Source organism: Gallinula chloropus (assembly GCF_964237585.1).
Source record: "Gallinula chloropus genome assembly, chromosome: 1".
Taxonomy (NCBI): domain Eukaryota; kingdom Metazoa; phylum Chordata; class Aves; order Gruiformes; family Rallidae; genus Gallinula; species Gallinula chloropus.
Window position 1 is genome coordinate 81,974,311 of NC_140085.1, and position 13,520 is coordinate 81,987,830.

The following is a 13,520-nucleotide window of genomic DNA, read 5'->3' on the forward strand; positions in this document are numbered from 1 at the left end:
GATGTGGTCACCCCATCATAGAAAGCCACTAGGCTGGTCAGGCAGGACCTGCCCCGTTGAAGCCATGATGACTGTCTCGAATCACCTCCCTGTCTTCCATGTGCCTTAGTATAGTTTCTAGGAGGATCTTTTCCATGATATTCCGAGACACCCTTCTTAAAAATGGGGATAACGTTGCCCTTCTTCCAGTCACCAGGGACTTCCCCTGACTGCCATGACTTTCATGTATGATGGAGAGTGGCTTGGCAACCCCATCAGCCAACTCCCTGAGGACTCTGGGATGCATCTCATCAGGTCCCATAGAAATATATATGTTCAGGTTCCTCAAGTGGTCACGAACCCACTCTTCTCCCACAGTGGGAGGGGCTGAGGAGAGCAGTTTCTAGTGAAGACTGAGGCAAAGAAGTTGTGAGTACCTCAGCCTTCTCGTCTGTTAATATGCGGTCGCCATTTTTGTATATCAGGGCTTTCACTCTCCTCTTCTGGTTAACATACCTGCAGAAGGCCTTCTTGTTATTCTTTGCATCCCTTGTCAAGTTAGGCTCTAGCTGTACCTTGGCCTTCCTGACCCATCCCTACCCAACTGGGCATCATCCCTATATTCTTCCCAGGTTACCTGTCACTGCTTGCACAGTTGCCTCTTGCTCCTTAGTTTGACCAGCAGGTCTCAACTCAAGCATGCTGGTCTCTTCCCTTCCCTGACTGATTTCCTACATCTGGGAACTGAGAGCTCTTATGCTCTATGGAAAGCATCTTCAAAGATCTGCTCGCTCTGTTCTGCTCCTTCATCCCTAAGGACCGTTTTCCAAGGGCTCCTACTGATTAACTCCCTGAAGAGCTGTAAGTCTGCTTTTTCAGTCTTTCCTACAACCCTACACACACCAGCTCCACTTTTCTTTATCCTGTAATCTGAATAAACTGTAACACTGAATATTGGATTGGAGAGAAGAGACTCAAAGCAATGACAGTATTATACCTTAAAGAAAGACACTTTTAGTGTGTTTAGTGTTAACTTTTAGGATTCCTAAACAAACAGTTCTGGTAAATTTTCATGGTTTTAACTTCTGTTACATGTAGTCATTTGCGCTACACACAAGATACCACCAGACAAATCAATGATTCCCAAATCCTCTCGTTACGGAGTTTTCTCAGAAATTTCAGACTCGCAGATGGTGGTTTTTATTTTGCCTAAAAGAACTCAAAAGTATTGATTGGGAAGGGAAGAAAACAAAGAGATCCAGTATAAAGAAAAAGATTGTAGCGACTGCCAACGACTTGACTCATTTCTCCAATTTTTCTTTACACAACTCCCACATGTTGTCCTCCAGGATTGTAGGGAAGCAATTACTTGCTTCAGAGGTTATTTCTGTAATTAAAGTAAATTGACCTGACTTTCAAAAAAGGAATTCCTGGTTGACTCCAGAAAACAGTCTGAAGTTACACTGTGCCTCACACCCCGCAAAGCTACACTGTTATTTAAAAACAATAAAAGAATGACTCGCATATGCACGTAAGCCATATGAGCACATCTAACCTTTGAGATTTCCCTCCTTGTATTTTGAACTATGTTGACAATGTCTGGATGGGATTTACAGTGGCTCAAAGCTACTATTGTTCACACTACATTAAATCTACAATATATGCAATGAGATACCATAATATTTTCACTTGGAACTTCGATTAACCCACAACCTGACTGTAGTTAATGAAATATGTAGTGCTCACAGAGTTGATTTATATGCATCACTATTTACAGTGCACGCTTCCAAAAGAGGAAAAAGCACCCCAAGGAACTCACGGTTCTTTTGACTTTAACAGAAAGTAAAAAGTGCCTGATTTGGTTTAGCTCAGTAACACCCCTGGAAGTCCCAGAATCTTATAGCTGGATTAGGGATGGCGACAGGAATCACTGATGCAGATGAAACAGCTAGCATAGGAAACAAACTACTGCTACCAAGTCCTGAGCCAAAACACCATTGCATCTTTTAAAATACAAGATCAGAGTGGTGTTTATATGTGCTGTGTAGGTAAGTGTACGGAAACAGTAAAAAGGGATGCTGAAGATGTGGAAACAAATTTTTGCTAGTGTTGTTCTAGAAATAATAGGAGTGGAGGATTCATATCCTGAGGTTTTCTTGAACAGTCAAACCTTTACTTCTGATACCCTGAGTGTATTTAATTACAGAAAGCATACATTAGAATATAGTGGTAGAACAGTGTTTTGTATGGGAAAAGGCATGCAGAATTAGCTAGCAGAAGGCAGTGTAGTCGTAACCATAGAGCTATCTTACAAGCAATATGTTTTATACATTAGTCAAAATAAAAGCGTCCCTCTCTCCATTCCTCTTCCAGTTTAACATTGGATTAGCCAAGTAAGTATTTCTAGAAAAAGATCCCCCATCACTCTTCTATCTATAAGATATCTTTAGATAAGATATATGCACAATATGCAGGTTATGGTAAAGACAAACTTTTCCCAAAGCAATGCCCCTTGGGCAGTAAAGACCATGGGGCACTAATGACTTCCAAGACATTATCCTGTGGTGCACCTGCTCTCTACGTGTGTTTTCAATAATGAGCTACCAAACTGAGCAAAGACAAAAAGGGTATTCATTCTCTAGGGCTAGGATTGTGTAAGCCTAAAAAAATTATACATTTTAGTACTCTGTGTATGTATGCCAAGATCTCTACTGATGAGATCTTTCACAGCAATTTCTGCAATCTATTAATAGAAAAGAAAAACATAACAAAACCTGTGCATTTGTAACACTGAGGCTATATGCTATGTCTTTCACATTCTCACTTGAAAGAGGTCTAATTTCTTTGCCCCACCTAGAAACCAAGTTCCAAGAACGACCGAAGGGATCACTTAGACTAAACCCGGAAAACACATCCAAAAGAAAAAAAACAAACCCCAAACATCTCCCATGGAAAGGCATGGAAACAAGAGCACAGTGTAGCTAAATTCTCAGGAAGTTAATGGCTGGACCTCCTTTTTCCAACTCCTCTCTACAACATTAATAGCCTTAGAAATTACCAAGTGGAACAAACCCCTTTAACACCACCTGGTGTACTTTTCAGCAGTTGGTCTTGCTTCCAGGCCTGTCATGGCTCATTAAGATAGTACAGTACTTACTCTCTACAAGACTGTTCTCGCGGACCACAGACTTCAAGATAAAATGAGATACCGAGGTTTTATCAAGACAGAATGAGACTGTGAGACATCGAGCCAAGATTTTAGTAGCTAAAGAAGCCACTGAAGAGAAAGCTTTCTGGGGAAGGTGAAGAGTAAAAACAAGCCAGTTGCAAAAGACATAAATGTAACTTCCAATACTTAAAACAGAGTAAAGCACAACAATCTCGTATGGGCACCTCTTTTAGGAAGACTTTGCTAAAGGTTCACTTCTTTGTTTTGCAGTTTATCTTTCTGTGAAATTTTGAGATTTGAGCTGAACAGCTCTCACCTACATGAATCATTTGACCAAACAGTTTTGTGTTGCTGCCCATAAATAAGCTCTTCTGCTTATTTGTGGGATTCAGGACATCTAGTATCAGTGGCACTGAGAAAGAAGCATCAGGCTGTCTCCAGTGCTGCCATGACACTTGAGTGTCTCGGGGCACTGGAAGGTTCATGGACAATGCAGGAGAACAAAAAAGGTAACAGGCTTCATTCCTTAATTTCCAGGAGAAAAAATGTGAAAAAGGGATTATGTTCCTCTCAAGATTTCACCTTAATAAAAAAATAACAGCAGAAGTCACCAAATTTGAAGGTAACTGAATTCTACAATTACGTCTATGAAAAGCCTAATGTTTCATTACAGTGAGAACTGTGGTTTGAAAAAAAAAAAAGAATTCTGTTCTTTCAATAAACTTGAGCCTCAAAAGACACACAATATATCTACAGACTGTATTCCAGCTTCCCTGTCAAGTTCTGTATGATTCGCTTGGAGATTAACAACAGTCCCAAGGTCAATTTGTTTCTAATTATTTAAACATATTGCCTGCATTGTCCAGTAATTATTAATTTATTTTTTTTTACAGTTCAGACTAATGCAACCTTTTTACTATTTAAATGTCAAAATCTAACTGGTTGACAACATATAATTAAAATAAACATGTAATTATATATTCTATGCTTGCAAATTAAAAAAGGACAAAACAATGGTAAATGTCAAAATCTCATGATTTTGCATTCATTTTCACTGTATGCACTGAAAAAGGTATTTTAAAGAAAAAAAAAACCCATAACCTAAACTGATAGAAGAAAAAAAGGAACTGATGGAGATGCACTTGCTCAGCTTCGCCCCAGACTGTAAATCCTATGGACATGGAGTGCCCCCTGTGGGATTCTAGCTGATGCAATTTCACACAAAGTAATTACGGGAGGTGCTTTGGTACCATTGCTGCAGTTGCATCAATGGCCTGATATATCGGGTGGCCGGCCCATAGATCTTATAGTCGGGCTTAGTACGATGAAGAGTTTGTGCTGGACATAGAAAGCCACACCTCGCGGGTGCAAGGTTAACATCACAGCTTTGTAGCACCGGCAACAAATGCCAAGTGACTTCAAACTACAGGGACAGCTGTTTATAAACATAAAGCACACATGTAACTCCTGTAATGAGGAATCACTTCTCTTCTTAACTGATGTTAAACTACAGGCTTAAATCCTAATTTCTCTGACACAAAACCAAAACCAGACCTGCCCCCTCCCCTAAACCCCCCAAAAGCAAGCCCCCCCCCCAAACAAATCCCAAAAAATCAACCAAACAAAAAGCTCCCCCCCCCTTCAATTTCCAGGAAGCTAATTTCTGATGAGTTATCAGGCTATCATTGGATATACACTGATACAGTTTTTTGTTGTTCTGCTTCTATTCTCTATGGGTGCATACAACCTGAAATATTTTTGTTTGGTTAAACTGTTTGCTGCATTCAAATGAGTTCATATCACATTTTGACTCAATTGATACTACTTTTCTGGCAAATAAGCCACGTGCTAATTAATAATTTTCTTTTGGACTACTTTGAATTTCAACCTTATACTTCCAAGACAATACTGCTTTATTGTTGAAAGGATGAACTGCTCAAAAGAAAACCAACCTCAGCTTCTATTGACTTTATTTTCAGTTATGAGCATTTGTGTGCACGAGATTGTCTCCTCCTAATCTGATGCCCTGAAAATGAACATGTGGACTTACCAAGATCTATCAAGTATTTCTGAATGACTTGCATATCATAAGGCAAAACTGTAGCAGAGAGAAGAACGAGCAGTCTTCCTGTACAGCACTGCTAGGTTGGCATCTTTTTTTTTTTTTTAAATAGCAGCCCTTGTGAAGCTCTCAGCAGGCCTTCCAACTCCCAGATGAAGTAAGAAAGGAATACAATACACAGCTTCAATAAGCTCCACAGGCCTGGTTCATCTGTGCTCACCACCTACACTCTCTGTCAACCGAAACACTATCTGTGAGATGTGTTCATGTAATTAGAGACTATTGCGATAAATATTCAAGAGACCACTCGTGGAAAGTCACATAAGAAATCAAAGGACATTTTTGGACAGCTCGATTTTGAAATATAAATTACGTTCTATTATAACAATTCATTCGGCTGTAATACCCTTGATTACTTTTAAAGACAAAAGAGGATAGCAAATGATTCTTGGACAAGGAATAATCTTTCTGTTATGTGCCAGCAGGATGAAGGATTCAACTCCGAAGCGCCAACTACGTTACGTAAGTCCGCATCCATTGAATTATAGGGCCAGCAGCAATTGCAATTAGCAAGAGAAGGCATAATTCAGGAAAGGGCTGTTGGACAGTTTTCCAGGTCTGAAAGAAGAGATTGAGAAATGCTCCAACTGGGACTTTTCAGCCCTGAAGCAGATGACTAGGGAGAATCTTCTGGTCCTTCTGACCATAACAAACAGTCGGCCCAGTCAAAAGAGAAAATAAAATTCTCTCTTCTCTCCATGCAGACACAGTGTCTGTTCCCCTTCCCTCTAAGTGCAGTGTCTGCTGCTGCAGTTCTGGCAATTGCATGAGCTCGGCCCTAGATTAGACTGTGCTCAGTTATTTTCACACACTGCCAAAATTTGCTGACAACACCAGAAGAAAAAAAGGGAAAGGAAAACTGGAGATTTTCAACAGTTTATAACTCAGCTCAGCCTAAGCAGGTTTTTATGGGACAAAGAACAGAGATTTCTCTGTAGACAGCACTTTATTCCTGCCTAATTTAAAAGATTTGCTGTGAATGATGGAAACATTAGAACTTCTTAAAGAAAACATAACAAAACAAAAATCCTAGCAGTTCACTAGTATTTTTTTACAGTAGATCATGTTTGGTGATATAAATAGAGAGACCATTATCCACCTCTCATAATTACTAACAACAAAGGTTTTTTTAAAGAAAATGAAAATATTAGACTTAAAGGAAGAGGGCTTCAAAATACATAGCATTGCTTTAAGGAGTGAAATTTCTTCCTTGGAATAATTCACACTTGTGCTATTCTAGTGCCACAGTACACCCTAAGGAGTGTGAAATGATCTTCTCAGGGTTACAGAGTCAGCAGTAAACACAAGTTCTACTCTAAGAAACAGTATTTTAAATATATCTTTTCATTAATGTAATATCTAACAACTTCCTATGAAAACCCAGGGGTAAATTTCTGGAGTTCTCTTGTTGCTTTAACACTTTCTTTCAGCCCATATCTAGAATCTCCTAAAGCGGTACTTCCTCAGCTTTTTTCTTCTATCCTCCCCTGCCCCCTTAGCTGACTGCAGCGCTGAGGCTGTTAAACTTACACCTCTATCAAATCTCAAATTTAATCAGTGCTGCTTTTGAACACCTAAACTCTTTCCAGTGAAGTATGTGTGCAGAGGTCAACTCGCCATCCAGGGGGACTTTGACAGGCTGGAGAGACGGGCCCATGCGAACCGTATGAAGTTCCACAAGGCTAAGTACAAGGTCCTGCATGTGGGTCTGTGCAATCCCAAGCACAACCACAGGCTGGGTGGAGAATGGATTGAGAGCAGCCCTGAAGAGAAGGACTTGGGGGTGTTGATTGATGACAAGCTCAACATGAGCTGGTGGTGTGCGCTAGCAGCTCAGAAGGCCAACTGAGCCCTGGGCTGCCTCAAAAACAGTGCTGCCAGCAAGTCGAGGAAGGTGATTCTGCCCCTCTTCTCTGCTCTTGTGAGACCCCACCTCGAGTATCCTGTCCAGCTCCGGGGTCCCCAGTGCACAAAAGACATAGAGCTGTTGGAGTGAGTCCAAAGGAGGGCCACAAAGATGATCAGGAGACTGGAGCACCTCTCCTGTGAAGACAGGCTGTGAAAGTTGAGCTTGTTCAGCCTGAAGAAGAGAAGACGCCAGGGAGACCTAATTCCAGCTTGCCAATACTTAAAGGGGTCCTACAGGAAAGTGGGAGAGGGGCTGTTCACCAGGGAGTGTAGTGATAAGACAAGAGGCAATGGCTTCATTGAAAGAGGGTGGGTTTAGATTAGATGTTAAGAAGAAATTCTTTACTATGAGGGTCATGAGGCACTTGAACAGGTTGCCCAGAGAGGTTGTGGAAGCCCCATCACTCAAAGAGTTTAAGGCCATGGGGTTTTGGACAACCTGGCCTAGTGAAGGTGTCCCAGGCCACAGCAGGGGGGTTGCAACTAGATGGCTTCTGAGGTCCCTTCCAACCCAAAACATTCTATGATTCTATACCCTAAAACTCAGGAAACAATATTGCTTCACAGTGTCTTTGAACTCATCTGTACAACAGCTATTGTTTTCTGTTAAGGATACCAAAAGCAGATAACTACTTCACAAAATTGACTGTTCATTCAATTACTGTTATTTTTGAGTTAAAATAGTAGGAAACATTTTAACAACATTAGAAACTTTTTGCAAAACTAGAAAACAGATGAGTGCTTTTCCTAAAAGGCACTGGCTGGGAAAGTAGGGCTACAGAGAATATACTGGAGTTTCTTTATATATTTAATTGACTGGGAGTCCTCAGTAGAGACTTGTTTGCAACAGATCCTCGTGGTGAGGGTGAGTTTTTGAAGTTTGGATGCCTTTGGCAGCTCTGTAGAACTTAAAGACAGACCAGCTATGACTAAAACATGCTCAGCTAGCTAACTATACAAACGTAATGTTTTTTCCATCTTTTTCTCCATGTGCTGACAGCATTACCATTCTCTCCAGTATTCTTCTTCCTTATGAGGTACAATGGATCTACCAGTTTAGGCAGTTCCTGATACTACATTTCAGTGCAATAACTTTCCAACAATAACTTATGCAGCTAAGAGAGGTCATAATTTAAAAGAAGGGAGTAGTTATATTAAAGGCTCTAGAGCCACACAATTCCAAATACATTTCAGGATATACTGTACACTACGTGTGTATTTTAATGAGAAGGTTTGGCAGAGCAGTTTGGCAGAAGAAAGTACTGCCAAGTGATTGGATGTGGGATATATCTCCAGTTGCTTTGGATTCCCACATCACCTTAAGAGCTATTCTTCCCATCCCCCAATACACCAACTCTCAAGGCAGCCAAATTTATAGCTCAAGAGAATTTTTTTATTAAAAACAAAAAGCATGGCTTTTAAGTACTGCAGACTTCCAATGTCATTATGCCAGGTCTAGATCAGACTCTCACAGCTGAATATGAAGCTGGGGAGGTTTGGACCACTTTATACAGCACTCCTAAGTAAGAGTTTCAAGATCTAAGCCACCTCTCTTTCCATTTTGTAACAGCTGTTTTTCTATCCTTTCATGAAAAAAAAAAAAAAGAAAAAAACCCAGAAAAAAAAGAAAGAGGCTTGCATAGAAAAGTTAAATAAATAAATAATGGGTCACAAAACCACAGTGGAGGAACCACTGCTGGTCCTGCCAATAAAAATGTTCCTTCTCTTCAGGGCTGGCTAAACAACTGAAAGTGTTTCTAATGAACTGCTGGCAGCACTATCCATCACTGCACTAAATGGATTCATGTCTCCCTAAACTGAGGATAACTATTTATCTATAATGCATAGTCAGAAATTAGGAAGTATTTAAAACCTTAGAAGTCTGATTCCTCACTTCTCTCCACCTCCTCAAAGCTTGGTTTTATTCAGACGTCCTTATGTAAAGATGACAAGAGAAGCCTGGCTGATAGAGAACTTCAAACTCTGTTCCAGTGCTAATGAATCACACACATGAGATTGAAAAATACTCTAGCAGACCAGACATCTGTAATCTGATTTTAGCATTACATCTACCTAACATTATGTTTATCTCTTCCCTCTTTTCTGTCATTTGTTACAATGACTTGTGTCTTACCTTACCATAGATTATAGGCTACTCAAAGTAAAATGGCACATTCACACAAAATAATTGAGTCCAAATAATTGCTTAGGATCGTTGAAGATGCTGTTATGCAAATAATACGTGTACTGCAAATGATCAGAAGGAAGAAATGTTTTAGAGCTTTGTCCAAGTAATAATGTAATCTCTGGTCAGAAGTCAGTTCTGAAAACTCAACTCAATTACACAGGGAGCTGCTATCTACAGAGACATATTCATAGAGTGGTTGTCTTTAGAACACCAGGGATCAGAGGAGAATTCAGAGGTATAAAAAAAATGCCTACAAATAATGAAAGGAAATGCTTACTTCATCTCCAGGACTTCCTCCAAATGTTTCCTTCTTTCAGCTCGTAGGTTAGTCAAATGGGTTTCCTTCTCAGCCAAAGACTGTTGTGTTGAGGACAATTTTGCTTTCATTGACTCCAGCTCCTGCTTAACCTTCTCCATAGCCATCATCAGCTCTTCTACCTAAAGCATTTTTAGGGAAGACAGGAGGAGAGAAAAATAGCGCATAAGTGATCAAATGGAACTTACTAAATGTCATGACTGAACTGGAGCACAAAGGTTACCAGTGCATATACACTGCAAATAATTCTGGAGACGGAAGCATCATCTAGTGCTTTGTACATTAGACTTGACTGAAGCAACATTACACTCTGTGAATTAACATAGGCTGGTCACTGGAATATTACCATTACTGTAGCAAACTACAAATTTTCGGTATTTTTATTTCAGAAAATGTACCACAAGGATAAAAGGACGCCCTATATCTATTGTAATTAGCCCACAAAAACACCAGATATTAAGTGGAATCCATTGATAATACAGCAAAAGTATAAAAACTCACTTTCTCTGTAAATGATGTCTAAAGAAAAAAATACATGAGCACTTCAAGGACAAATCTAATGTTTCCAGACCAGGAAGAGGATTGCATTCCCCTGAAGCTACTTCCCTCAGAATATCTGTTGAATGATGCTTCTAGGCATGTTTTGTGATTTAGCACTACAAGAGAGATTCAAAGAGTTGCTGACAGCAGACTGGTACTGCAGAACAATGCTGGTACCTTCAGCAAATGGGAAAGGTTCAGAATTAACATGACTGTGAATTCTAGCATAGATATTACACAGAGGGACATAATAATTTATTTTGCCCTTGGAGCAAGTTCTGTCTCCATTAGAATTTATCTCTGAGTAACATGCACAACCACAATAAATGCTGAAGTATAGCTACATGTAACATACAAAAGTATCTGGATATTCTTTTAATCATTTTTTAATATTTCTGGAATGGCACACACTGCTTTCACTGACCTCTTCCGAAAGATTTCTCTATCACAAACAAGTCTTCATACACAATTTTATAATGTGCTTCAAATAGGAGAAATTCAGATGTTACTACTGCACATAACCAAGCACTTGTATAAATTCAACATGACACCACTGCACTGCATTTATATCCCTGCAAAACAATCAACTTGTTCTTCATCCTGGAAGTGAATTACTGAAATCATATTAAGTTCAATTTCGTACGTGTGTTTACAAAGAGAGTTGGTCATATCATTCGCTACACGGGTGCCAGATAACAGAAGGGATGCAACATAGCACCTCTTGTTTTAATAAATCCTGTACTCCTAAAGACAGAGGTAATGTCTCATGACAAATATGGATAACAAAATCGTTTTTCATCCTCAATCAGTGATAGAGCAAGAAACATTACTGCAGAAAGCCTATCTACTGACACTCAAATGCAGGGGACAACAAGCGTTCTTCTTACGCCCAGCAAATTAAGAACAAATCAAAATATGCAATTACCAAAATGTATTCAAAACATGCAGCCAATAATTCATCTAGTAATCAATAGACCCAAGGAGAATTTCTGTGACATGTAGTCCAAACTGGCTAGCATGCATATAATAACCAAACCTTTCCTGTCTTATTAGTATTTAGTGTACACACACAGAGAAAAATTAGAAACTCTGTCAATTTTTAAAACAAAGAGAAAACACCATAAAATGAAATAGGAAATATTTCAGGAAAGAACGCAGAGAAAAACTGCAGAAACAATGAACAACAAAACTACTTCTAGGATGGAAACTTATGCCTAGAAAAACAGCAATATGCTGGGGAAATGAAGGTCTACCAATGTATCAGCTTCCAGTGTATCAGCTGCTTCTTCCTTGGAGTGGCTCAGAATTACCTACATAAACATTGTCCTTTAAACTGAGGAGAAAAGAGGCACGTCAATTACAACCCCCTCTGCTTATAACAGAAAACAGCCTCAAATGAACAAGCCTCCAGCTAACCGCAACAATCAAACTAGCTTGTGTCAATCTGTCAGTTGCCAAGATAAAACAATCTGTGAAGCAACATCTTTTCTATAATCAGGTTTGAAAGATTTCTGACACCCTTCATTCCATTCTCGGTCATCGAGATTCGTGATGCTAACACTGACGGGCTGTTTGGCTTGATGTGGATCTGTAGCATAACAACTCCGTGCTGGCTCAAGACACAAAAAGGCTAGAGGTTGGTACCTAGGCCAAGGAAGGTTCCAAGATCTAACTTTGCAGGAGTACTTTGCAGTAGTGGTTACTGCAGGTACTTAATCTTTTTCTCATTGCTCCATTTGGAAATTATTTTAATTCTAAGATTATATCCTGTATTTTTGCAGGTTAGCAGAAAATGGATCTAATCACGCATTAGGAATGTCTGGAATGCAAGTGGCTTTTAAACTGTGCCAGCAACTTAATTCACGTAACTGCTGTTACCTTCCACCCTCTCCGTTCATCATGAGATTCAGGCAGGACAAAATTTACCAAAATAATGACTGTATTCACAATAAAGACTTCACTGTTCAGATGTATCAAGTTATAGATATTCCATGGGCTCATTTCAATTAAACTTCTACAAAACAAAGCATATAATTTGGCAGTTTATGAAGCTTAGCACAGACCTGTCTGTATGTGTCCTAGTAAAGCAGTCCTGTGAGAAACGATACAGGAATAGTCACTGGAAGCAAACTGCTTGCAAAGCACGTGTCATTTAGCCTATACAAAAAAACTTCAAATCTACCCATGATTCCCCACCCCCCACCCTAAGAGCAGCTAATTATATAATAAAGAAGCACTATTTGCCAAGAACCAGAGTTCTTGGCAGGCTGAGCCAGTTTCAGAGACATGCCGTTGACATTTTCAATTTAACTGTAGGTAAGCTTGTGCCCTGTCAGTTATAAGTAGAAAGTTTCCATTTCAGAAGGTGCAATATAGTGCACTTCTTATTACTCTTTTCTCTCTGCTGAAATGATATTATGTAAAGCAGAGTATATCTTTGACTATTTATGTCTCACCTGTGATTCACTTCTCTGCAGACAGGCCTGCAAGGCCTTCATGAATTCTGAGCAGGATGGATCTGCAGAGAACCGAAATGGTGACTATGTTTTTCATTGGTTTTAGGCCCTAAGTGACTTGGCCAGGTGACAGCTTATCTTTAAGTATGAACATGAAGCTGTATGAAGTTTTCATTAGAGAGCTCCTGGGAAACCGAACAAACTATGTGAAAGAGGGCAAACTATGTAAATTACATCACTGTGGGAATCACAGTAACAGAAAAGGGAAACATCAACATAGGACAAATTGTCTACACAGTATTACATCTCCCTAGAAAGCATGCAAGCAAGGTAGAGAAAAAAAGGCAGTAGAACAGGAGTTTATCTACCATGTCAATGGCAGCCTATAAAGAAGTAGAAGAAATTATGTAATAAAAAAAAAGTAAATCCTTTTCAGGAGACTGTCTACCATTATAATCTCCCCTGCTCCTACAAACTTTACCTTTAGGTCCATCTGATGCAACTGTCCTAATCAGAAAACAGACATACAGATACCACATTATGTCCCAGTATGTGTTTTTCCTGGTAATCTTTTTTGGATATTGACTGGGTAATGTGAAGCCAGGGACTTCAAAGAGCTTGGTCAAGTTCCCTGAAAGTCTTATTAATACACAGTAAAAATTGAGAAATGGACTGGATATGAACAACGTTAATGAGGTTGTGAACCCTACCAACTTCTGTGCTAGCTCCTGGATGTGCTACTGACGATCAGGACAGGCAAGATCAAATTCCCACCTGTTAAGAGAGAACTGATGCACCACTGAAAATTTCAGTGATGCAGTAGTATTTCATGTCAGGTAGAA

General features: G+C 39.6%; 1 protein-coding gene across 2 annotated transcripts in view; it reads right to left on the reverse strand.

Moving 5' to 3' along the window:
• ERC1 (ELKS/RAB6-interacting/CAST family member 1) overlaps positions 1–13,520 on the reverse strand; it is a gene marked incomplete at its 3' end in the record, with an annotated part of 279,280 nt that overhangs the window by 90,658 nt on the left and 175,102 nt on the right. For both annotated transcript variants that reach the window (XM_084278306.1, XM_084278305.1), the window contains one exon: positions 9,644–9,804. In XM_084278306.1, coding sequence (XP_084134432.1) covers positions 9,644–9,804 — 161 coding nt within the window. The remainder of the gene's footprint in view (positions 1–9,643; positions 9,805–13,520) is intronic.